General features: G+C 37.4%; 1 protein-coding gene across 13 annotated transcripts in view; it reads right to left on the bottom strand.

Annotated features, from left to right (window-relative positions):
- Nucleotides 1-24,645, bottom strand: part of AGTPBP1 (ATP/GTP binding carboxypeptidase 1) — a 210,445-nt gene that overhangs the window by 63,142 nt on the left and 122,658 nt on the right. For 12 of the 13 annotated variants that reach the window (XM_053656359.1, XM_053656357.1, XM_053656356.1 and 9 more), the window contains 3 exons: nt 15,413-15,510; nt 13,220-13,336; nt 6,102-6,817 (listed from right to left, as the gene is read on the bottom strand). In XM_053656359.1, coding sequence (XP_053512334.1) covers nt 6,102-6,817; nt 13,220-13,336; nt 15,413-15,510 — 931 coding nt within the window. The remainder of the gene's footprint in view (nt 1-6,101; nt 6,818-13,219; nt 13,337-15,412; nt 15,511-24,645) is intronic. The other variant, XM_053656362.1, reaches the window with a different exon arrangement.

The following is a 24,645-nucleotide window of genomic DNA, read 5'->3' as shown; positions in this document are numbered from 1 at the left end:
ACACACTATAATAAGCATTATATGAATATGCTCCCTTTCTCTCTCAATCTATTGCACTGTACTATTAATTCACCTTTTTACATAAAGGAAGCACTTCCCAGCTTCTCTCTGATGTATTCGAACTGCCAGCATAGCTACTCTTGCGTTTTGGGGCCGTTGCTAAGGAAAACGAGGGCACCTTGTACACAAGCACCATGCTGCTGCGACAGTCCACCTGGTCACTGCGGAGGCCACTACGTGACAAGTGGGCAGGGAGCATACACAGTGTGGGAGTGAATTCAGTGTGATGCACGGGACAAAGGGACGTCACATCCCGAGCAGATGGAGCCGGATGGCACGAGAGTTCATCACCCTACTCAGAACAGCGTGCAATTTGAAATGTAATGAATTGTTTATTTCCAATATTTTCCCATTTAACATTCGCAGACGGAGGCTGACTACAGGTAACGGAAACCAAGGAAAGCGAAACTAGGGGGTCAGGAGGGACTACTGTCCACCTATTACTAATGAGGAAGCCAGTTATGTAACTAATTTAAATTTCGCCTTTGTTTCAGCTAAAAATTAGTAATACAGATCAGAACTGTGGTTTATCGATTTACTGAGAAAGCAGAGTAAAAAGTTTGCTAAAACGATTATAAATAATGAAATGTCGAGAATACCCTCAACACTGGAAGTCTCCTTAACTTCAGGCAGATGTGAGGCTAGTGGCCTGCACAGGGACCCTTCTCTGTGATTAAAGAGGATTCACTCTCATAGAATTTAGAAATCTAACACAATTAGCCAAGCACTTATCCTAATAAAGAATTAAAATTTAGCCCTGGCTGGTGTAGCTCAGTGGATCAAGTGCCGGCCTGCAAACCAGAGGATTGTGGTTCGATTCCCAGTCAGGGCATATGCCTGGGTTGCAGGCCAGTTCCCAGCAGGAGATGCACAAGAGGCAACCGTAATTGATATTTCTCTCCCTCTCTCCTTCCCTTCCCTTCTAAAGATAAATAAAATCTTTTTTAAAAAAGTATAATAGTTAAACACATGAAAAAAGCATACTAAAATTTTCTAAAGTGTAACTAAAATTCTTAACCTAGTAGTTACACAATTAAATATAATTTATTTTTAAACTGTATTCTACCAAAAAAATCATCATTGACAAAGTACATTGGAAAAAACCTATTATCAAAATATTATGATATAAATCCTTGATTTGGGTTCAATGTCATCACTTTCCAATGCTCGATTCTTTCTAAAGAAACAACCTTTTAAGAAGTTATTAATTATAATAACGAACAAACCCAAAATTTATGTCACCCAGACCTTTAACAATGAAAGAGGTGGGACTCACGCAGACTCTGATACACCCCGCAAAAGAAACGATCAAGTATGGGTACATGATTAAATACTTCCACTTGTCAGAGTAATTTGTTAAATGAGATTGATATACACCACAAAAGTGCAACATCAACCCGTACAAAGGTCTGAATGTTTTAGAAGAAAGACAGCACTGGAAAGCTGACACAGCAGCTCAGTGCTGCAGCCGAGTTCCCATCACCCAAAACGGGCCGATGGGGCGGCAGCCTGGAAAACTGGGGAACACAGGTTCTGCCTAAAAACAAACTCATTATTGCCCAGCAGAAAAGAGGTTAAGGTTGTCATACTAGATTTTTTTAAGAAACACCAGAAACTTGGATTTCTACGTGCAATCTCCCAAATTCTAAATGTTGGCAATAGGCTTAAAAAAATGCTCTGCAAGTGAAGCCAAAATCATGTACAAGTTGAACATGGCCTAGAGACCCTGGTTTTCAACCTCTGACACTGTATTTTATGGGGGCACAACTGCCCATTTATATTAAACTAAACCTAAAATTAATACTTGAGGAAAATATTTGCCCTGCCCTCAGCCCTCACTAATAAAGAAAATAAACAGGTATTTTATTCAGACAGGTATCTGCGTTAAGGAGCATGAGTTTCATAAAAAGATATCAGCCCTGGCCCATGTGGCTCAGTGGATTGAGCACCGGCCTGTTGAACCAAAAGGTTACCAGTTCGATTCCTGGTCAGGGCATATGCCTGGGCTGTTGGCCTCTTGTATGCATGCAAGAGGCAACTGATTGATGTTTCTCTCCCTTTCTTTCTCCCTCTCCCTAAAAATAAATAAAAAACCTTTTAAAAAGGTATCAATCCTTCTTTCCTTTACCTCAGCTGCCTATTAAAATAAATGACTTTCCAGCCTAAACACAACAAATATTTTCCAGGTACCCTCAGGGGACTATAACCTCAAACTTACTGACATTCAATATTTATCAAAGGTGTGGCTCAAAAGAAAAAAATTGTGCAGTACAGTCTGAAAAAGGTCCAGACCATTTAGTCCAGAAAAGACTCAAAAGTTCCCATGATATGTGACCACAGGCAAAACTGTACTTCGTTAGGTTTCAACGAATACGGAGCAATGCCAGAGAGACAGCTCAGCAGACCTCACTATTACGTTTACCATGAAGATATCATGAAAAACGGTGTTCATTACATACGTGTTCTCTGAGGATCCACAGAAGACAGTCTTCACAGACAGTTTGGTACAGCCACTTATACATGAGCGCTAGATTCACGCATTGCTTAGTAACAGAGGCATCACCGGCAATGTCATCACGGTGCAAACAGCAGAGTGCACGCGCACAAACCGAGACGGTGCAGCCCACTACTACTACTACTGTACCGCTACTACTGTAATGGTACGTGCAGCGCAGTAATGATGACGTTTAAACCGGCACCATAACAAACCCGTAAGCAACGCATGGTGCTACAACGGTATTATTGCTATGACATCACTAGGCAATAAGACTACTTCATCTCCATTAAAATCTTACAGAACCACCATGATTATGGGATGTCAGTGTGTTTATTTCCTTGAGCTCCATCTCCTTGGCACTTAACATACACACCAACACACCTACCTACAGAACATACATACCAACTCCCACTGACCTTTTGATCTTTCATCATGCTATTTATATTTTAAAAACCCTTAAGTTTTGATTTAAATAATCGACAAACTCAGGAGTACATTACACTTTGTACAGCGGCAATAAAAAAAAATCGACTACTTCAGGAAAACGTCCTACAGGTGGCCCAATATACTGAAAGAGGTGGAACCCTGATCTGTAGATCAGACCTGTAGAGTGAGCACGAGGTCTATGTTTGAGGGATGAGTGAAAGAATTCATCACACATCACAAATACTGTAAGAGAGGAGAGGGTTGCAGAAGAGCCACAGTATTTCCCAGACTGTGAACATTCCTCCACTGTCAGGATGGGCCCAGTCCTGGGGAAAGAGCAAGTGGAGCTTGAGACCATGGGGAATACTATTCTCTAAAAGGCCCAGCGGGCAGGGACCAAGTCCAACATCAGAAACAGCTGAGGGGAGGAGGAGGAAGAAAGCAGAAGGGGAGAAAGAAAGAAGAGAGGGAAAGGGTGAGGGAAGGGAGGAGGGAAAGGAGGAAACACTTGACTGAGAAAAGCTTTCATCGGAGAAACAGGAAGGATCACTGTTGGCTAAACTCAAGCCTGAGAACCAGAGACTTAAACTTACACAGTAACAACAGTCTATTTCACAGTTCTCCTACCTTCTAATCCGACCTCAGTTATCATAGGCTAGTAAGAAGAAACCAAACTTTCAGACTAAAGCAACGTAATAAGGAACCTTTTTCTGAGACTTAAAAAAACACCTAATGTCCTGGCCACTCCTAATGGAATGGCTCAGTTGCTTAGAGCATTGTTCTGGTGCCCCAAGGTTTTGGGTTGATTCCTGGTCAGGGCACACAAAGGAATCAGTCGATGTTTCTCTCTCCTCTCTCTCCCCGCCTTCCTTTCTCTACTTATAAAAATCAAAATTTTTAAAGTCTACCTTTAATTAAAAAATAATAATAAATAAATAAAATAAAGAAGTGCCTTCTGTGGTCAACATAACACCTTTGACTCTGAGGAGGTGGAGAGCCTTAGAGGTGACACTAAAAGGAAGAAAACTCAAGTCGCCGACTGACCCTGGCTCATTCTGGAAGCATCGCTTAAAGTCCTTCAAAACGCAAATGCCAAGACACAATCAGACATGCAAGAGATCTGTTGGGGGAAATGTGTACAGCACAAAGGAGAAAGAAATTAGCAGTAGGTGAGGAGGGCCTTCAAGACTGTCCACAAAGCAGGTCTGACACCTGGGGAAATGGAGCACTCTGGGCAGGAAGAGCCACAGACTGCAGAGCGGCTCTGCAAAAGCCCCAGCCTCGGGGCAGACTGCCTACCGGCAGACCCCTGCACGGGTCAAGAATGGTTCCACTCTAGTGACCCCACCATGGTCAGCCAATGGCCTCAGCGTGAATGCTACTACAGGTCCCAAAGGTACGTGGCTGAAGACTACAAGCAACTACTCCTGCCCGCCAGACACAAGAGTTTAAAGTAACCCACTGACAAGCACAGCTTGTAGTTAAATTGTACCCTTACTATGTACCCCTTGGAAAGATTGTACCCACTCTGAGGACCAGGACTTCTAATCCTGCAGAGCCCAGAGGTACAGGACCAGAAAGCACCAAGTCCCCCACTGGGACATGGCACGCTATAGTAAGTAGGACTATTTCTGTTACCACCTCCTGGTTCCCAGCCTCATTCTTTCTGTTGGGGATAAATAACCATGTGGAAGTTTCTCATGTAGTGCATGTAACACATCCTTGCAGGCAATTTCCTCTGAGTTGGAGCTTCACCTAAGCCTTTTGAAGGCCATTCCAGCACTCTAAGAGGCCAGCTGCCTCCTGATGGTGCAGTCTGTGACACAACCAGCAGATGCCAAGGCACGAGCCCCCTCCCACACACCTTTCCCAGCAAAGTCAGTCCCCCGTCCTGACACTATGTTGTATGTGATTCCACACCTGTGAGTCAAGGAGCCAACTGGTAGCATTAACCATATACTAAGGTGCCAAGTAAAAATGACTAATTATACTACATGCTAAAGATAAAAAGGAAGATACAGTTATTGCCTTAAAAGTGCTTATAGTCTACAGAGAACCAAAACCCAAAATAATGTCTTCTATCATTACTTATCATGCTTATAACAAGAGCATATAAATGTCTTTAGGTGCTGGTAAGCCACTATCACAAAATCTTAACCATAATCACTGAAAATAGACAAGTCACACCAAAAATGTATTTATATACCAAATATTCACTAGTCGGCAATAGTTAATGCTATCATTTCCAAAATTAATTGGCAAGATTCAGTATCTAGTTACATTCCAAATTTTTATGTTGTATATTTTCAATTTCAAAGCAAAATCACACTGTCCATACTGCGATTTTTAAATCATATATGTAAATCAAGTTAAAAAGATGGTCAAATTACTAAATTAATATATTACTAATGTAATATTTATTCAAGGGTTACTAATTAATTTGTTTTTACATTTTCAGATTCACTCTAAAGTTTCTAAGTTTTTTATTTAAAAAATTTCACTCTGACCCATGTGGCTCAGTTGGCTGGGCATTGTCCCACAAAGCAAAAGGGGTGCTGGTTTGATCCCCAGTCAGGGCACATGCCTGGATGCAGGTTTGAGCGTGTACAAAAGGCAACTGATGGATGTTTCTCTCTCACATTGATGTTTCTCACCCTCTCTGTCCCCCTCCCTTCCCCCCTCTCTAAAAATAAATAAATAAAATGTTTTTAAAAATAAAAATTTCTAGAGGGTGGGCAATGGGTGGGGCAGGGGGAAATAGTGGGGGGGAAATGGAGACATTTTGAACGGAGACGTACTTGAACAATAAAGAAACATTTTTTTAAATTTCTAAATTGTCCCAGCAAAGTCAGTCCCCTGTCCTGATGCTATACTACATGTGACTTCATTATATGGTCAGGTTTATTATGCTGGCTTCATCTGAATTAGTAATGAACTTAGAAAATAAACAAAGTAAACCTATAAGGACAATTTCAAACACTGTAAAACTCCCACAGCTGGATAAAAATTACAATAACTTTATGAGAATAATTTTCTTCCTAAATACCCAGTTTTTTTAAGCACAGCTCCTATTTTAACAATGGTCTTGTTTAGAAGGAAGAAGGAATCTGCAACTCACCTTTGTACACCATAAGGCCTTTCTAAAATAGGCTCTTTGAACGGAGGTGGAATGTGACCAAAATAATCAGGATAAGCCACCTCTGAATATTCTGGGACAGACTTTGTATTTTTCACAATCTCAATATAGAGATCTGAGTCGTGGAGGGTTGGTCCATCGGAGACTTCAACTGACGCTTGTTCCACTGATGAAGTCGACTCAGTATCTTCGTCATCCTCAGTTTCGACTCCAGTGCAGCAAAGCTTCCCTAGCTGAACCGTCCTTCCCTCAAACAGGACATTTCCACAAGCAGCCATGTGCGGACATGCTCTGGGGCAGGTAAGGACGGTAAGAGGAAGGCTGTAGTCCTTCTTCGTTCCTGCAGTACAACCCGGAGCTGTTTGAGAAGGAATATTCTGTAATGTAATTCGGTCCAAGGCCTTCACAATATCACTGTTGAAGCCATGGACAGATGAAATAGTTCTATTTTGATCACCTAGCTGCTGTTGTAATGTTCTGTCATTTGCGTGCATATCTTCTTTTGTCAGGTCCATAAAGGCAGGTTTCTTATCACCTTCGTCCCCTTTGGGAGACACTTTCACCTTCATTGCGACTCCTCTTCGAAAACTGCCCGAGTTCCCGGTTGCTTCCTCTCCTGCTGTGGGGACAACAATAGGACCACGCACTTTCCCCTCAAATATTAAAGGCTTTGGTTCTTTGGAGATTAAGTCATAGTCCTTTGAAAATAAAAAATATGTTTAAACTTCTACCTGTAAATATTAAAATGTATTAACAAAATTAAGACCATATTCATTTTATATGCTGCTTTAGAAACTTAATATTTAAAACTTTTAAAGATGAATAAAACAGTATATCTTAACCTCACTAACAAAAGACACAGTACAGGGTGGGGCAAAATTAGTTTTACATTTGTTTATATAAAAATAATATAGTAATTAGTAAATAATAAGAATAAAGTCTGTGTTATACATTCTCCTAACTGTAAACCTCCTTTTGCTCCACCCTGTATTTAATCACAACAAAATTCCTTTCACATATTTTTTCTTATGAAAATAATGCCTATATATAACAAAAATATGGAAAATTTTAGAAAAGTGAAAAGAGACACTAAAATTATCCAAAATCCTCTTAAAGAAACCACAACCAAATTGTTATTCACTGACTCAACAAGTACCTACAAGCCAGCTTTGTGCCGAGCACTGTTTCAGGAACTTAAAAACTCATTACTTAAAACACACAAGACAACTCTTCCCTTGTGCAGCCTCTATTCTTCTAAGGAAGGAGGGGAGAAAACTGTCAACACAACAAGTAATAAACATGATATAAACACATTTTATGGAATATCAAAAGGGTAAGGGTTTTAGCAAAAGGGGGGAAGGAGCAACACGGTCAGCTGGGAGTGCGGGGGGCCGGGGAGTGTGCCGGGTCACAGTTTTAAATGCCGCAACGAGGGAACCTGACCAAAACGAAATACAAGCAAAGACCGTGCACAGAACCCAGAGTGGGCAAATGCTTGGTGTGTTCAAAACCAAGGAGGTTGGCATAACTGAACACAGTGAGCAGGGTGATTTCAAAAGGTAAAAAAGAGCCAGATACTGAAGAGCTTTGCAGGCTATTGTAAGAATTTTGGTTTTTATTTTGAGGGTTTTGAGAAGAGTTTTTCCAGATCCTAAGGGGAAACAACTCACAAATTCCAAAAGACAATGAATCCCAAACAAGAGTTAAAAACAGAATACCCACACTTAGTCAACACTACTGGGGAAAAAATGCATAGCATTGAAGATAAAAAAATATCTTACAAGTCACCAGAAAACATTTTTTATAAAGTTAAAACATACACTTGTCATACCTAGTGCCCAACATTTTCATTTGTAGGTATTTATTTACCCAGTAGAAATTAAAGAATATTTCCACAAAAAGATTTGTATACTGAGAGTAGTATAAATTTTACTCATAATAACCCAAAATGGCTGACATTCTAATACTCATCAATAAGAGACTGGATATAGAAATTGTGGTATATTCATACAATGAAATACTATTCAGCAATAAAGAAAAAGAATCACTTGTGTAATAATGTGGGTGAAACTCGAAAGCACACGCTGAACACACAAAGCCTTACACAAAAGAGCACACACTATGTGATTCCAGGGGTGAGAAGTTCTCGAACAGGCAAAGTTAACTGGGAGTGACAGACAGCAGGTCAGTATGTACCTGGGCAGGAGATGAGACGGTTGAATAAAAGGGAACGAGGGAGACTTTCTGGGGTGATGGAAATAATTCTGTATCTTAACTGGGTTGACAGTTGCACAGTTGTATAAATTTGTCAAAACTTGTTGAACTTAAATATATATAACTTACTGCGTATAAATTATACTTCAATAAAATTGATTTTATCAAGCCAGAAAAAAATTAGACTAAGTTTCAAAAATCAGTACAAAATAAAGACACTTTCAGACCAAAAGACAAAAAGAGAGACAAACACTAAAAGACACATTTCAGACACAAGAAAAGTAATTCACACAGAAAGAAGGTCTGAGAAACATGAGTAAATGAAAAATAGATAGTAAAAATGTAGGTAAATCTTAAAAAGTGAATGTAAAACATAAAGCACCATCATGTTTTTTAAAAGCTAGAGTTTTAAGTTGTTTGGGGAGGTAATTATAATTCAAGAACTCTAAGTTCCCTTTCTTAAGTAAGAGAAAGAGGAAAAGAAGGCCATGATTAACTTCAAAATTTAGTAAATGTTTCATAAACAGTCACTAAAATGTTTGCAGTATGCAAATACTCAAACTTACACTTTAAATGAATAGTTTATTTTATGTAAATTATACCTCGATTTGTTTAAAATAAATAATTTCAAGACTGCATAGCTTTCAAACTTATGGTGAAACAAGAAAAAAAATAGTCCAGATGAAGGCAAGGAAAAGGGACAGAAACATAGAGAAGAACAAATGAAAATACAGAATACGACAATAAAGATAAATCCAAATATAAGAATAATATTATATACACAATATGCACCAGTTAACAGCAAAGACTCAACTTGATTTTTTAATCCAATTATATGCTGTTTAAAAGATACACACCTAAGGATATCAAAAAGCTGAAAGTAAAAAGATTTTAAAAGATACCAGGAACACAGCCAAATTAATGTAACTACTTAATATATTTTTAAAAACTTTTTGCCTTAAACTCTTAGAGATAAAGACAGTTACAATAAAAATTAAAAGTTCAAAAGGAAATTAATTTACATTTATACACAATAAGTAATAAGCCTCAAAAAATATATAACAAAAATTGAAGACCTGCACAGTAACTGATATCAGAGGAATATAAATCCGTAAAAAAAGGAAAGAAGTTATCGACACAATTAACAATCTTTTCCTAAAGGCGAATATACAGCCATGCCCACCAAGCACAGAACTCTTTCAAGAACAAAAGAAATAATAACAGAAATTGACCATATTTAAAACCACGAAATAAGCCTCAAAAATGTCAAAGGGTTATAAGAATAAAGAATTATTGTCCTCTTATCCTGTAACAATGTGCTAGAAATAAGTTAAAAATTAAAAGCCTGCTTTGACGCTACCAGTGAATCAAAGAAAAAAATCATAATGTAACCAAAGTTTCAAAACAAAATATAATAAAAATACTAAAAATCAAAACTTATACAATACAGGTAAAATAGTAATAGAATAAAATGTATCACCAAAAAATGCAAATATTGGGAAAAAAAGAAAGGCTGAAAAGTACCACATGCCTATCTTAAAATGATAACATTACAAAATAAAATAATAAAATTTTTATAAAAAGAACAAAAGCTGAAAAAATTAAGACATGGCACTAACAATATCATTTAGAAATATGGAGATTAACTTCTAAAATGAGCTAAAAGTGATTTAGAAAATAGCAGGAAGGAGGAGATCATCATTTTCCTGATTAAACTATGAAAACTATTTGACTCTTAAAACTCTTGACCACCTATATATAACTTTAATAAAAATTTAAAACCAAATTAAAAAGAAGAAAATAAGAGAGAAAAATAAAAATAATAAAAGTCTATATGGTAAATTTCAGTCAGTATGCTGTAACAGATAAAAAAAAAAAGAAAAAGCTGTAAAAATGCAAAATTTTGACACTTTCCGTACTGTGCCATCAAGAAACAAAATCAGCCCTGGCTGCTGTGGCTCAGTGGATTGGGGGCTGGCCTGTGAAGCAAAGGGCTGCAGGTTCAATTCCCAGTCAGGGCATATGTCTGGGTTGCGGGCCAGTTCCCCAGCAGGGGTTGCTCGAGAGGCAACCACGCATTGATGTTTCTCTCTCTTTCTCCCTCCCTTCCCTCTCTCTAAAAATAAATAAATAAAATGTTTTTTAAAACAAGCAATGAAACTGTAATTGTCATTATGAATAATCATAGTTTTCAAATAATGCAAGTTTCCCTTAAAAAGTATGTTAATAACTTTAATAATTCCATGTGTTGCCTTCAAGTGCATTCTTTTTCCCTCCATCTGGCCATTGAATAACAGATTTAACACATCTGGAAACAGAGAGCGTGGTGCTCAGGATTCAGACATACCTATACATCAAGTAATTTTAAGATTTATTAGTTGATGCTGAAATGGCATGCAAATCAAAGTGTAAAATGTCATAATATCAACTGCATTTATGTTTACCATCTCATGACCTGCGAATATCTGATACAATGATGGCTGAAAAATTCTTTCAAACACTTCCCATTTGGTACCAACCAATATTTGTAATTCTCAAAAGTACATTACTTAAGTATTGCTTATACATAATTCTAACACAGGCTTCAAAAAAATAGAGGCTAGAGGCCCTGGCCATGTAACTCAGTGGGTCAGGGTGTTGACCTGATATACCAAGGTCACAGGTCTGATCCCTGATCAGGGCACACAGAAAAACTAACCAATGAATGCGTAAGTAAGTGGAGCAAATCGAAGTTTCTCTTTCTCTCTCTCTCCCCCCGACTCCCACTCCTTCCTCTCTCTAAAATCAATAAATAAAAATGTTTAAAAACTAGATACTAAAGTATTTGAACAGTGCATTCTTCCAACATAAAAATCAGATGGTCAAGTCTCAACACAACTACTTTAGAAATTATTTTTCAGTTATATAAATAAAAGATAATGCGCTATTTCCTCTAACCATACTATAGAAATAGAACTAACTATTCTACATAAAACTTCATGACAAAATAGAGAATGCATTAGTAATGATGTACTACTACCTGAAATGTTGAAGTAGTTTCTTTTGCTTAAACACAGTAAAAAGGAGGACACTTGGGAATAAGACTTTCCAGCGGTCTCTCACTGAGACAGACCTGTCTGTACCATCTGACCCTGAACACACCAAGTTAGACCAAAGTAAGAACCTGCTCTAGGCACAGCCAAAACAAAGGGCACTTGGCCAGCTATTGATAGGTATCAAGCAAGAAACCATGGAGGGTAACCTACTCTAGCTGATAACTAATAGGCAGACATATAAGAAGACTTCATCACTGTAGCCTACAAGCAAAAAAAGTCTTGTGAAAGGATAAGAATCAAATTCCTAGATTTCACACCCACTAAAAAATTACTCCTCTCTGACCCTACCATTTTTAATCACATTATATAGTTCTCATATGCTCACAGAGAAAAAAGTAGGTGATTTCTTCACATAATAATCAATTTCTCCCCCAATTCTTCCACAATGTTTTTCTGCTTTGAGTCAGCAGTATTTGCCATCACTGTGGTTCTACTTTTAACTGGCTCTCACCTAGTCAGAAAAGTGTTAAAACAGCATCCAGATACTTCCTGTAGGTTGACTGTAAGAAAATCACCCTATGTCCTTTTCCAAATGCCTTTTCTTACTTTCTTTTTTCTCTTTTTTTGACAAATACACTCTCTTTTATCCCTGTGTTTTTTCCAATACCCCTGATTTCACGGTACCTTTCCATACACCAAATCTAGGGGTTTGGGAGGAACAAAGACATAGGGAAGGGGGAAGGAGGGCAACTTGCTGATCCTTGTACTGCAGCCAAAACTCATGAGTTCCAAGGAGAAATCTGAATAATTCTAACTGTGAAATGTAAACATTAGCTAGCAAGTATTTCTCTTTTTTTTATTTATCCCATATGACCTCACATTAAAGTCTTTTTATTTCAACAACTGGGAACTAAGTATCAATATACGGAATTTAAGGGCATGGGGTTTGCTTCAAACCCTTAACTGTACAGTTTAAGATCCTAGGCAGTTGCAGAGTTTTTCAAGCACCCACACCATAGGTGAGCACAGTGAGAATAGTTCTCTAGATCTACTCATCGCCACCGATCAATCAGCTCTACTTGCTGTTTAATTCAGGCTGAAAACTTGTTTCCAGTAAATAAATGAGGGTAAGAAATGTTAACAAGAAGTCACTCTGCTTATGAACCAACTTAGATTTAAAGACTTCAAGTTGCCTTCCTCTCTCCCAGACATTCCACAGTTCTACAATCACTTTCAGGAAAAAAAAGTCAACATACATAGACTATACATGTTTTAAACTTATCATTTTCTTAGCTCTCCCATCTCCCCTTAGTTGAATGCAACTGATACAAAGAAGACTTCAAAATAAGATTCTGAAATGCCATTTTTAAAGAATTGTTATTTAATTTTCTATTATATATATTTTTATCCTCACCCAAGGACATTATTTTCAAAGCTTTTAGAGAAAGAGGACAGGATAGAGAGACATATCGGTGCAAAAGAGAAGTGTCAACTGGTGCCTCCCACATACACTGAAACCAGGGATTGAACCTGCAACTTACATATGTGTCCTGAACAGGAACCAAACCCACAACATTTTGGTTATGGGACAACACTCCAACCAACTAAGCCACAATGGCCAGGGCAAGATTAATTTTTAAGGAGTAAAACCCTATGTCCATTAAATGAGCTAGTTCCCTCATTTTACACATAAGCAATTTGTACTCCAAATGTTGACATAATTGTCCAATGTCACTCAAAAAAGCACCACTATTTTCATTTTGGACAAATGAAAACACTGATTATGCACCTAAGAAAGGAAAAAATATTTTCTTAAAATCAGTTAAGATGCTGAGTTTTCTATATTTATACCTGAAAATCATCAACAAGCTCAGGGAAAAGGTGTTCATACATTTTAAGTTCTTCTATCTTTCGTCCTGGTTCTTGCTGAGGCTTTAGTTTGTTAATATCTGTTTCAATATCATCATTCTGAAATGGCAAAAAAGGCATGTCACCAGTTAAAAAAATATAAAAAATTACAGGCTACATTTCAGGTTTAAAGATTTCCAAATTATTAATTACATGTAATTACAGAATATCACTGAATAAAGGGTCTATTACTTTTAGCGTAAATTAAAATTTGCTTGTATTTTTGGGTTGTTGTGTTATTATTGTTTTAGTTGTTTTGTTTTTGTCAAAGGTTATTCTAATAATAGCAGGCATTTCAGCTCCTCAAGATAGAAAAACTAGTGTGAAGATCAAGACTAAAGTATGTTCCCCCATCTCTCCAATTGTCATCATTTTGCTTGTATTAAAGGAAAACTAAGAAAACTAAATTGAAAAACATAAGTATATCATGTTGGCGATGATCAAAATAACATTTACTGAGCACTGAAAATATATGAAGCACTAAGGATTTTAAATGTATTATCTAATTTGATGTGCACAAGAACACTATGAAGTAATAGCATCATTACCTCCATTTAACTGAGGAGGAAACAGGTACAAAGAGGTTAAGTGGCTTGCTCAAAATTGCACAGCTTGCAGACAGAGGAGCCAGGACATCAGGGTAGTCACAGACACCAGAGCATCCACTGTTAGTTAACATAATGCACTGCCGCGAGAGACACTAATGATTACCATGCACTCTCATATTTCATGGTCAGTGAAGTGCCCTTAGAAAAGCTCAGTGGCACCATTCACTTTGCTTTCAGGGAAAAGAAAAGGGATGAAACCATAGCCAGAAATGGTCTCCATGACCCTTCGGGAAAGAAGAGGGTAAGTCTTAAGGAGGAGTATGACCTCAGAGAAACAGAGTATGTGTCCAGAAGCAACTTGGCCTCTATCTGTTCAAGGAGCTAATTAATGTAAGATGAGCATCGGTTTACCTGCTATCCAAGCTGCTCTCTAGGGCCCTCAACAACTCTGGCCTCACACAAATGCCAACTCATTATCTCCTTCACTGGTGGCTAAAGAGAGATAATTCTACCACTTAATAATTTTCAGTTGGTATTGGTTTTTTAATTTTGCATTTATCTTACTACCACAGTTACTTATTTCTCTACCTTGTTCTACCACACTTCAATCTTTAAAATTCTTTTATATACATGTACCTAACTATATTTACACACTTACCATTAATAAGTAATTTAAGAGGAAAAACATACTATGTATTTCTCTTATTTTATATTCAGGAATTTAGCTATTCTTTGTATAACCAACAAAATGATTTTCCCCCTTGCCATAAATAATAAACTGTCTTTACTTAAAGAGTATCATCTTAATTATTGTATCACTATTGTGCAATTATTATTACATGAGTATGTAATTTCATGTATCTTAAATTATGCATTAATGAATCAAAAATACATAATATGCTTGATTAACATCTAATAAAGTAGACAATGCTTTCAAAGTAACAAAAAATTTACAGAGGCATTATTTCCACCAGCCATACTAGACTAATATTCAATATTATTTTTTGAAAATACAGCCTTATAAAGGTGGCTCTCTACTTCAGGAAAAAAAAAATAATAATTTACTAGTAAGTAGTATTAAATCTCCCAATCTATGAACAGGTTATATCTATCCATTTCTTCAGATCAGCTACGATTTCTTTAATCAGTGTTTTGTGATACTCAAGATATAAATTTTTACATATATTGTTTAAGATATATACTTAAGTAATTCATGGTTTGGTGCTATTGTAATTGGTACTTTAAAGTGCTTTTTCACTTTCTATATCTTCATTGATAATCCATATAAATAAAATTTTTATTATTTTATATTAATATACAGATAAAAACTCCTTTAATATTAGAAAGATGAATTTACCTGTAAAACAGGCACAGTGAAGAAAGAATGCATTGGCCCTTTTCAAAGACCAATGAATTCAAAGCGACATTATTTTCTCTTTCAATAGTTTACTGTCCATAGTCAGCCATTATAAAAAGATGTGGATGCAACAAATTAATCTATTATTAGCTACATCTATTTAGCTAGTCTTTGTTTTACAACTGTGTATACAATTTAGTAAGTTGACTGAAAACAGAAAATTATACTAACCTTAAAATTGTGATCTAGGTCATCCTCATTTTCAGTTTCATTTTCAGCTTCTAAATCAGTATCATCGTTGTCATCACTTTCATCTACTACGTCATCCACTGTGATACAAAATGTGCTATAAGTAAGTAGGTCAGAGGTAAGCCTTCTACAACATACACATCCAAAGGGAGAATGTTTCTATCTATATGCAAACATGTGTATTTCAATTGCCAAAGGATAATTAAATGACATTTCTTATTAAAAGTATCTATAAGGCTGTCCCAGTTGTTGAAAAACCTGAGATACAGTGAAAGTGCTTTAAAATTTGAAAAAGCACTATAAAAATGAATTTTTTTACTGTTTTGTTTTTAAAATTTAATACTGTCTTATGTTGCAACAGCCTGAATGAAGCCTCTGTTTCCTATTTATGCTAAATCTGAACAACTCATTTCACCCCTTTTACAATCCACTTCCCACTTATTGTGTCAGCGACTACCATGTGCCATGTACTGTGCTGTCTGCTGGAGACTTTTAAAAACATTTGTAAATACAGTCCCTGCTCTCAGGGAGCTCATGAGGTTAAAAAGCAGAAGAGAGTAAATAAATAGTTATATTTAAAAAGATACACACTAATGAAGGCATATACTTAAAAATGCTATGGGAAAGCAAGGGACAGAATAAACCAACTGCCAACGGCTTGGGGCCAAGGGGTCATCAGTGATCATTTCACAATACAGGTAATAATGAAGCAGTAACTTGAAGAAAATATAGTAGCTTCCTAGGTGAACATAAGGGTGGATAGTGTGAATTTGAAAAAAGAAATAATGCTAAAATAATTTAGATGAGGTCTTTAGGAAATAGTAAGTCAAACACGACTTAACTTGTATGCTTGGGAAAGGACGATGAGAGGCAAATAGGAATGAGAAAATGAATATAGTAAGCCAAGTAGTTCAGACTTTTAACTCACAGAAGACAAACACCGAGGATTTTGAAGAGGAGAATGAATTAATTCAACTTGTGTTTTTTAAAAGATCACTTCGGCAGGTGTGAGAGAGGGAGCACATATGTGGAGGGAGACCAATTAATAAGAGGAAAAGAGTAATAGGGATGCAGAATGAATCTGCGTTAGAGAAAAACTCAGGGAAGAGAATGAAAAAGGACACGAAGACTGTGGATGTGGGCAAGACGAGGAAAGTAGAGTGGAGGAGTCATTTTGAAAGTACCGGAGTAAATAACTGTGTGCTTTAAAAAAAAAAAGTAGGCACTAGCCCTGGCTGGTGTGGCTCAGTGGACTGAGTGCTGGCCTGTGAACCCAAGGGTCACCGGTGCCATTCCCAGTCAGGGCACAGGTTTTGTGTTTCTAGGAATTTATCCATTCCTCCTAGGATGACCAATCTGTTGGAGTATAATTGTTCACGGTAGCCTCTTATAATCCTTTATATTTCTGTTATCAGTTGTAATGTCTCTGCTTTCATTTATATTTTATTATTTTTTCTTTAACTACCTAAAGGTTTGATAGTTTGTCAATTTTGCTTATCTTTTCAAAAAAACCAATTATGAGTTTCATTCATCTTTTATTTTATCCTTGCTCATTCTATTACAATTATCCCAAGTTTTCCTCATTGATCTCTTCTATTGATCTTTCTAGTCTTTCATTTATTTCTGCTGTAATCTTTATGATTCCCTTCCATCTGCTAACTGTTCCTTACATCTATTAAGACTTGTTCTGTGACCCAACATATGATCTAGCCTGGAGAATGCTGTGCGTGCCTGAGAAGAATGTGTATTCTGCTGCTACTGGATGGAATTTTCTGTGTATCTCTGTTCAGTCCATTTGATCTGAAGTGTCGTTAAATGAGTCTCTTATTTTCTTATTTTATGTCTGGATTATCTATCCATTGTTGAAAGTGGGGTACTGAAGTCCTCTACCATACTGCATTGCTGTTTACTTCTCCCTTCAGGTCTATTAATTGCTTAATATATTTAGGTGCTCCGATGTTGGGTGCATATGTTAAGAATTATATTCTCTTAACGAACTGACTCCTTTATCATCACATAATAAACTTCTTTTTCTTTGTCCCTGTTACAGATTTTTTTTACTTAACGTGTGTTTTGTATCAAGTATAGCTACCCCTCCTCTCTTTTGGTTTCCATTTACATGGAGTATCTTTCCCCATTCCTTCATTTTCAGTTTATGAGCATCCTAAAAGCTTAAATGAGTCTAAAGTAGGCAGAGTATATTTGGATGGTTTCATTAAACCATTCAGGCATTCTGTATCTTTCAACTAAAAAATTCAAACTTTAAGTTTAGAATACTTATTTAAAAGTAAGGACTTATTATTGCCATTTTGTTCATTGCTTTGTGATTGTTTCATACTTCCTTTGATCCTTCTTCCTCTCTTGCTATCTTTGTGAGCTGATGATATTTTGCAATGGTATGCTTGGATTCTTTTGTTTATCATTTGTCTGTTACAGGTTTTGCTTTGTCATTAGCATTAGGCTTTCATAATACATTTTATAACTAAATATAATTGTTTATTTCAGTTGATAACAACTAAACTTCAATTGCATAAAATCATTGCATTTACTTGCCCTACCCACAATGTATGTTGTTGATATCCCAATTTACATCTTTTATATTGTATAGCCATTAATAAAATACCATGGCTATATTTATTTTTAACACTTTGTCTCTTAACCTCTGCACTAGAGTTTAAAGTGACTATATACCATCATCTCAATATCAGTGTGTTTTGAATTGACTACATATATTTACCTTCCTCAGTAAATTTTATTCTTTCACATGTTTTCATGTTACAAATTAGTATCCATGTGTTTCAGGTTGAAGAACTCCCCTTAGCATTTCTTGAAAGGCAGGCCCAGTAGTGATAAATTCCCTCAGCTTCCATTTTTCTGGAAAGTATCTTCATCTCTCTTTCATTTCTGAAGAACGGCTGTTGGGTAAAGTATTCCAGTTTGACAGCTTTTTTCTTTGAGCACTTTGAATACAGGGTGGGGCACAAATAGGGTTAGTTTTGGTCAGATGGCTCGGTTGATTGGAGAGTCATTGAATACCAGAAGGTTGCGGGTTTGATTCCTAGTCAGGGAACACAGATAAGCTGTGGGATCTATCCCCAGTCAAAGTGCATACAAGACTCAACCAATCAATGTTTTTCTCTCACATCGATGCTTCCCTCTTTGTCCTTCTACCTTCCTCTTGCTCTAAAATCATTTTAGAAAATTAAACATATCCTCTGGTGAGGATTTTTTAAAAAGTAGGTTTACAGTTGTATGGAAAAAATATACAATGATAAATAACACAAGAATAATTAACCTCTGTGTTACACATACAACTGTAAATGTACTTTTGCCCCACTGTATATATCATCCATCCACCCCTCTCTCTCTTTCTCTCTCCTGGCCTACAAAGTTTCTGCTGAGAAATATGCTAATTAGCTTGTCAGGATTACCTTGTATGTGATAAGTCTTTTTTCTCTTTCAGCTTTCAAAATTCTGTCTTTGATTTTTTGAGAGTTTGATTATAATGCTTCAGTGAAGATCTCTTTGAAGTGGATCTGTTTGGAAATCTTTGAGCTTTGTGCACCTAAATGGCCATCTCTCTCCAGATTTGGTAAGTTTTCTGCCATTATATCTTTAAATAAGTTTCCTTTTGCTCTTCTCCTTCAGGAATTCCCATCCCACAGACACTGTTTCACTCCATAGTGTCCCACTATTCACACAGGCTTTCTTCACTCTTTTTCATTCTAATTTCTTTTTTCTTTTCTGATTAGATAGCAAGAGTCCTGTCTTCAAGTTCACAGATTCTCTCTTCTGTTTGATTACACCCAGTATTAAAGTTCACTATCACATTTTTTATTTCTTTTCTGCAGGTTCACAATTTCCATTTGGTTCTTTTATGATTCATTTCTCATTGCTGAATTTACTTTGTTCATGTATTGTTTTACCAAATTCATTGAGTTGTCTATTTTCTCTTGAATTATCTGAACTTCCTCAAAATAATTATTATGAATTCTTTTTCAGATAACTCACAGATTCCCATTTCTTTGGGATCAATTACTGGAAAATCACTGCAGTCCTTTAATAGTACCATGCCATGTTTCCTTGCTTTTTCACGCTTCTGATGGTTTTGTGTCAATGTCTGCACATTTGAAGGTACAGTCACTTCTTCTAGCCTTTTCGGAATGCCTTGGGCTGTGAAAGACTTTTACCTGCAGGTGGCTGTGAGAACACCAGCTGGGCAGGATGCAGCGTATCTTGGGGAGGCGCAGCAGCATGGTCTCCACACAGCTCCCTAAATTGCGACTGGTGTCAGTAGACAATAAGGGTCTCCTGTGGCCAATACTGCAGAGGTCCTGCAGGTGATTAGGGATACTGGAGTTTTCATAAGCAAAGTTTGCTGGGAAAGTCCTTTTTCTCTTTTTTCCCACAGAAGAGAAGAGAAAGTTCTACCCAGGATTCCTCTTGGTGCCTCACCTGGTATGCTGTCACTCAGAACAGCAGGGCATCTGGGGTCCTGGGTTCATGAAAACTACTACAGCATCTGGGTCCTGGGACACAGGTGCACTTGCTGTAGCAGTTGGCATTGGTGTCTGAGGTGCAGGAGTGTGCAGATCTCTCGGGAAAAAGGGTCTGGGTATCTGGAACTCACTGCAGTGATGCCAGTCGGGAGGAGATGCAACCGCAGCACAGACCCACAGCGAGAGTTCCTCTTCTAGTGAGTAGAGACAGCAAATGGGACAGCTCCGTCAGATTGGACCAGCTTTAGTGAAGTCTTAAGAGACTTGGTAGCAAAGGCTACAAATGTCCACAGCCGTGAGCCTTACTAGGGTTCTCCTGGACCCCAAGGGTCCTTCCTTGTGAGATACAAATCCTCTGAGGAGACCAGAGCCCCACCCCCATCCCAGTGCTGAGCTGCTCTGGGCTCAGGCACAGGGTGATGCAGATAAAATAGTCCCCATACTTCACTATGCAGTGGTCCCCAGTTTTTTAGCTCTGCAGGGTTTTTAATGTTTGTTTCTTCACTGTAGTCCAGACCTATCCCTAAGGTATTTTCACCAATTTATAGCTGGTTGGAGGTTTTTTGTCGTGGCATTTGTGAGGGAGGCAAGTGTTGGGAGTACCCTTCTATCCTGTGACAACCCTTTCTTTAAACTATTTTTGACTTCCATTTCCAGTATGACTTATTTTAGCAAAGAATATTAACTCCTCCCCACTCCTCATGTAGCTGTCCCCTGCTCTTTCCTTCCAGTAACAGAACCTCTGAGTTTTAACTAGATATTATAGATTCCAGCCTCCCTTCTGGTAGATACAGTCATATGACCAATTTTTGGCTAATGGTATGCGAGACACAATAGTAAATACCACTTCCAGGTCATATTCTTCAGAAATAAAATTTCTCTCTCAATTTTACTTTCATCACCATTTTCCACATGCATATGCGCCAGAGGAGATGATAAAAACAAAAAGAACCCACTTCCTTTGATGACCTGGTGGAGAAGAGGCCTACTGCCTCTTCTGTCTTGTTGCAGTGCAGTAAAGAGGCTCTAGAGACAAAACACCTAATTCAAATACTGGACTCCTGCACCTACTAGCTATTTGACCTTGAGCAAGTTACCTCAGTTAACTGTGTCTCATTTTCTTCATCTATAAAATGGACAGAGATACCCACTCACAGTGTTCTTGTGAGCATTAAAGGGATTATACATGTATTGTGCCAGGCAAAGGGTATGTGCTATAAATATGTACGTTAGTACTTTTGTTAGTTGAATGACTACTGTACTATATTGAGTCATTTTGTAACAACAACTCAGTCTATCCTAACTAATATAGTTACTAAGTTTGCTCAAACTCTTCTGGAAGTAGAGAGCAAAAAAATAAGTATTTGTATTGTATATAGTATTCTGGGTCTATTTATGCCAGTGTATTTGCAGCAGTTAGCCACGGACAAACAAGGGAAGAACTGACATTTGGAGAAAGAACTGTTAGGAAAAAAGAAAGGAATTGACTAAGAAAAGCCTGCTGCAACCAAGAAAGATGACTGCCTGGACAGGGAGAAGGGGAAATGCAATTCAGCATCAGAGGCAAAATATGTTTTAATTTTTAATGAAACCTTTAAATATTTTCCTTTCTATTGTATTTCTCTCTGGTATTTATAGCCAGATGTGAAATGCCATGTGGTTTCGGGCATCTGAGGCCTTCCTCTCTATTCTAATGATCTATGATCTATTCATGTACCATTTCCAATAATTAATCATTATAGCCTATTTACAGAATTGAAATCAAAGAATATAAATCATTCCTTGTTGTTAGTTTTCAAAATATTCTTGGCTCCTTTATACTAAAAACAAAAATATACGGGGAAATTCAAATGCTTACCAATAAGAACCTAGTCAGATAAATTTTACTCTCTCTGTATCATAAAACAAAAGAGTGAGTCGGCACTTTCTGTAAGGTTTTAGAAAGCACGCTCCAAGGGGTTAATTTGTTGTTGCTTTGCTCCTGTAAATGTGATTTACTTTCCCTTTATGTTTTATAACTGGTTTCTGCTGCTATATATGAGAAAACACAGAAACAGAAAAGCTACTGAATTTTATTCATTTATCCTGTAAATAGTATTCTATTGAACTTTTATTTGTCTAACATACGTTTTAGAGTTGATTTGCTTGTATTGCCTACACAGACACTAACATCCTTCACAGACACAAATTCGTATTACTTCAGTCTTAATGACTCCAGTCTCTCCTTTCCACGTCCCACTTATTCAACTAGAACTTCCAAAATGATGTTCACTAACGACGGTTGAGAGAAGCATCCTTTAACATTCACTACTGTGTGTGATGTTGGCTATTGATCTGAGTTAGATAACAGATTGTTTGGGAAATATTTCTGGATGCCTAAAAAAATTTTATTTGTAACTAATAATGATTTTTATTAAATCTCTTCAAGGCATTTACTAAGATATCATTGGTTTTCTTCCTTTGATGTAATGATAAATCTTATTAAAATCTCAATATTATAATAGGCTTACTTTCTTTTTTTAACATTTTTTATTAATTATGCCATTACAGTTGTTCTATTCCCCCCTTCATTCCCCTCCACTCTGCACACCCCCTCACCATTCCCCCCTTTAGTTTATGACCACGTGTCTCAAGTTCTTTAGATTCTATATTCCCATACTATTCTTGCCCTCCCCCTAAATATTTTCTACCTACCATCTATGCTACTTATTTTCTGTACCTTCCCCCCCTTCTCCTTCTCCCACTCCCCTGTCTGCTAACCCTCCATGTGATCTTCATTTCTATGGCTCTGCTCCTGATCTAGCTGTCCTCTTAGTTTGCTTTTGTTTTAGGTGTAGTTCTTAATAACTGCAAGTTTGCTGTCCTTTCACTGTTCATCTTTTTTATCTTCTTTTTCTTAGGTAAGTCTCTTTAACATTTCATATAATAAGGGCTTGGTGATGATGAACTCCTTGAATTTGATCTTATCTGAAAAGCACTTTAACTGTCCTTCCATTCTAAATGAAAGCTTTGCTGGATAGAGCAATCCTGGATGTAGGTCTTTGGATTTCATGACTTAGAATACTTCTTTCCAGCCCCTTCTTGCCTGTAAGGTCTCTTTTGAGAAATCCACTGACAGTCTGATGGGAACCCCTTTGTAGATGACTGTCCCCTTATCTCTTGCTGCTTCTAGGATTCTCTCCTTCATTTTAATCTTGGCTAATATAATGATGATGTGCCTTGGTGTGTTCCTTCTTGGGTCCAACTTCTTTGGGACTCTCTGAGCTTCCTGGATTTCCTGGAAGTCTATTTCCTTTGCCAGATTGGGGAAGTTCTCCTTTATTATTTGTTCAAATAAGTTTTCCACTTGTGGATGTTCCTCTTCCCCTTCTGGTACCCCTATAAGTCAGATGTTGGAACGTTTAAAGATGTCCTGAAGGTTCCTAAGCCTCTCCTCATTTTTTTGAATTCTTGTTTCTTCATCCTTTTCTGTTTGGTCATTTTTTTTTTCCTTCTGGTCCACTCCTTTGATTTGAGTCCCAGTTTCCTTTCCATTACTATTGGTTTCCTGTGCATTTCACTTCGTTTCAATTAGTTTAGCCTTCATATGTTCCTCTAATTTATGACTAAAATCAACCAGTTCTATAAGCATCCTGATCACCAGTGTTTTGAACTGTGCACCTGAAAGTTTGGCTATTTCTTCATTGCTTAGATTTATTGGCTCTGGTGCTCTGAGTTATTCTTGAGCCATGTTTTGATCTGTTCATGCCTGTTGTGTATGAGGAGCGGAGCCTTAGTTGTTCACCAGGGCAGGGCCACCAAGGTCATTGGTTTGTGATGCTGTATGTGGGGGCAGGGTCAGAGGGACAATGGCAGTTCCTCCTGCTGCTGGGGCCTGCGCAGTTTGTCTTACTGATCACTTCTCCACCGGTTTATCTGCACATGAATGTGTGACTGCCATCAGCCCTCAGTGGGTCCACCGCCTTGTGCCCCCAGTGGGCCCGCCCATTTCTCCACACCTGGGATCCGCCCATGGCTGCTGGTGCATATGGGTCGTGTGCCTGGGTTGGTCCAGTGGATCTTTCCTGCCCGACCCGGCTCTGCTGCTGTCTCTGCCCCTCTTACCAGTTTGGCTGAAGGGTTCGTTGTTGTCAGACTTCCGAGTAGTTCAATTTTCTGTGGTTTGGCTGTGTTTTTGTTGCTAAACCTTTGTTGTTTTTAAACTTGGTTGTGCGAGAAGGTGCAGTGCTTCCACCTACGCCTTCATCTTGGCAGAAGTCTCAGCTTACTTTCTTAAAAATAATCCTTATATTGTCAAGATGTCTTACACATGTAAAAAGTGTTCAATTTGCTATTATTTTAGAATTTTTATATTTATCTTCATGAGTGACAATTATCTATAGGTTGTTTCAGGTTATTCTACCAGGTTTTTATTTCAGTATCATGCTAGTTTCTTTTTTCTTTGCTTTGGAAAATAAAGCATAGAAAATTTTTTTGGAAGTTGAGAGAGCTCACCTATAAAGTCATCAACATTTGGTGTCTTTGCTGAAGGTAACTTGACTGCATGTTCAACTGTATGTCTTTCACTATTTTAGTACATATTAACTATTCATATTTTCCTAAAAATATGAATATTTACTCATTTCAATGTATTTACTCATTAATATTTACTCATTTCAATCGTATTTTTCAAATGTAATGACAGGAGTCATCTTTAGCATCCACTTCAATTGGCTG

Source organism: Artibeus jamaicensis, unplaced genomic scaffold (genome assembly GCF_021234435.1).
Source record: "Artibeus jamaicensis isolate MK-2021 breed Jamaican fruit bat unplaced genomic scaffold, CSHL_Jam_final scaffold_1964, whole genome shotgun sequence".
NCBI lineage: Eukaryota > Metazoa > Chordata > Mammalia > Chiroptera > Phyllostomidae > Artibeus > Artibeus jamaicensis.
This window is presented reverse-complemented; position numbering and strand designations above follow the sequence as displayed.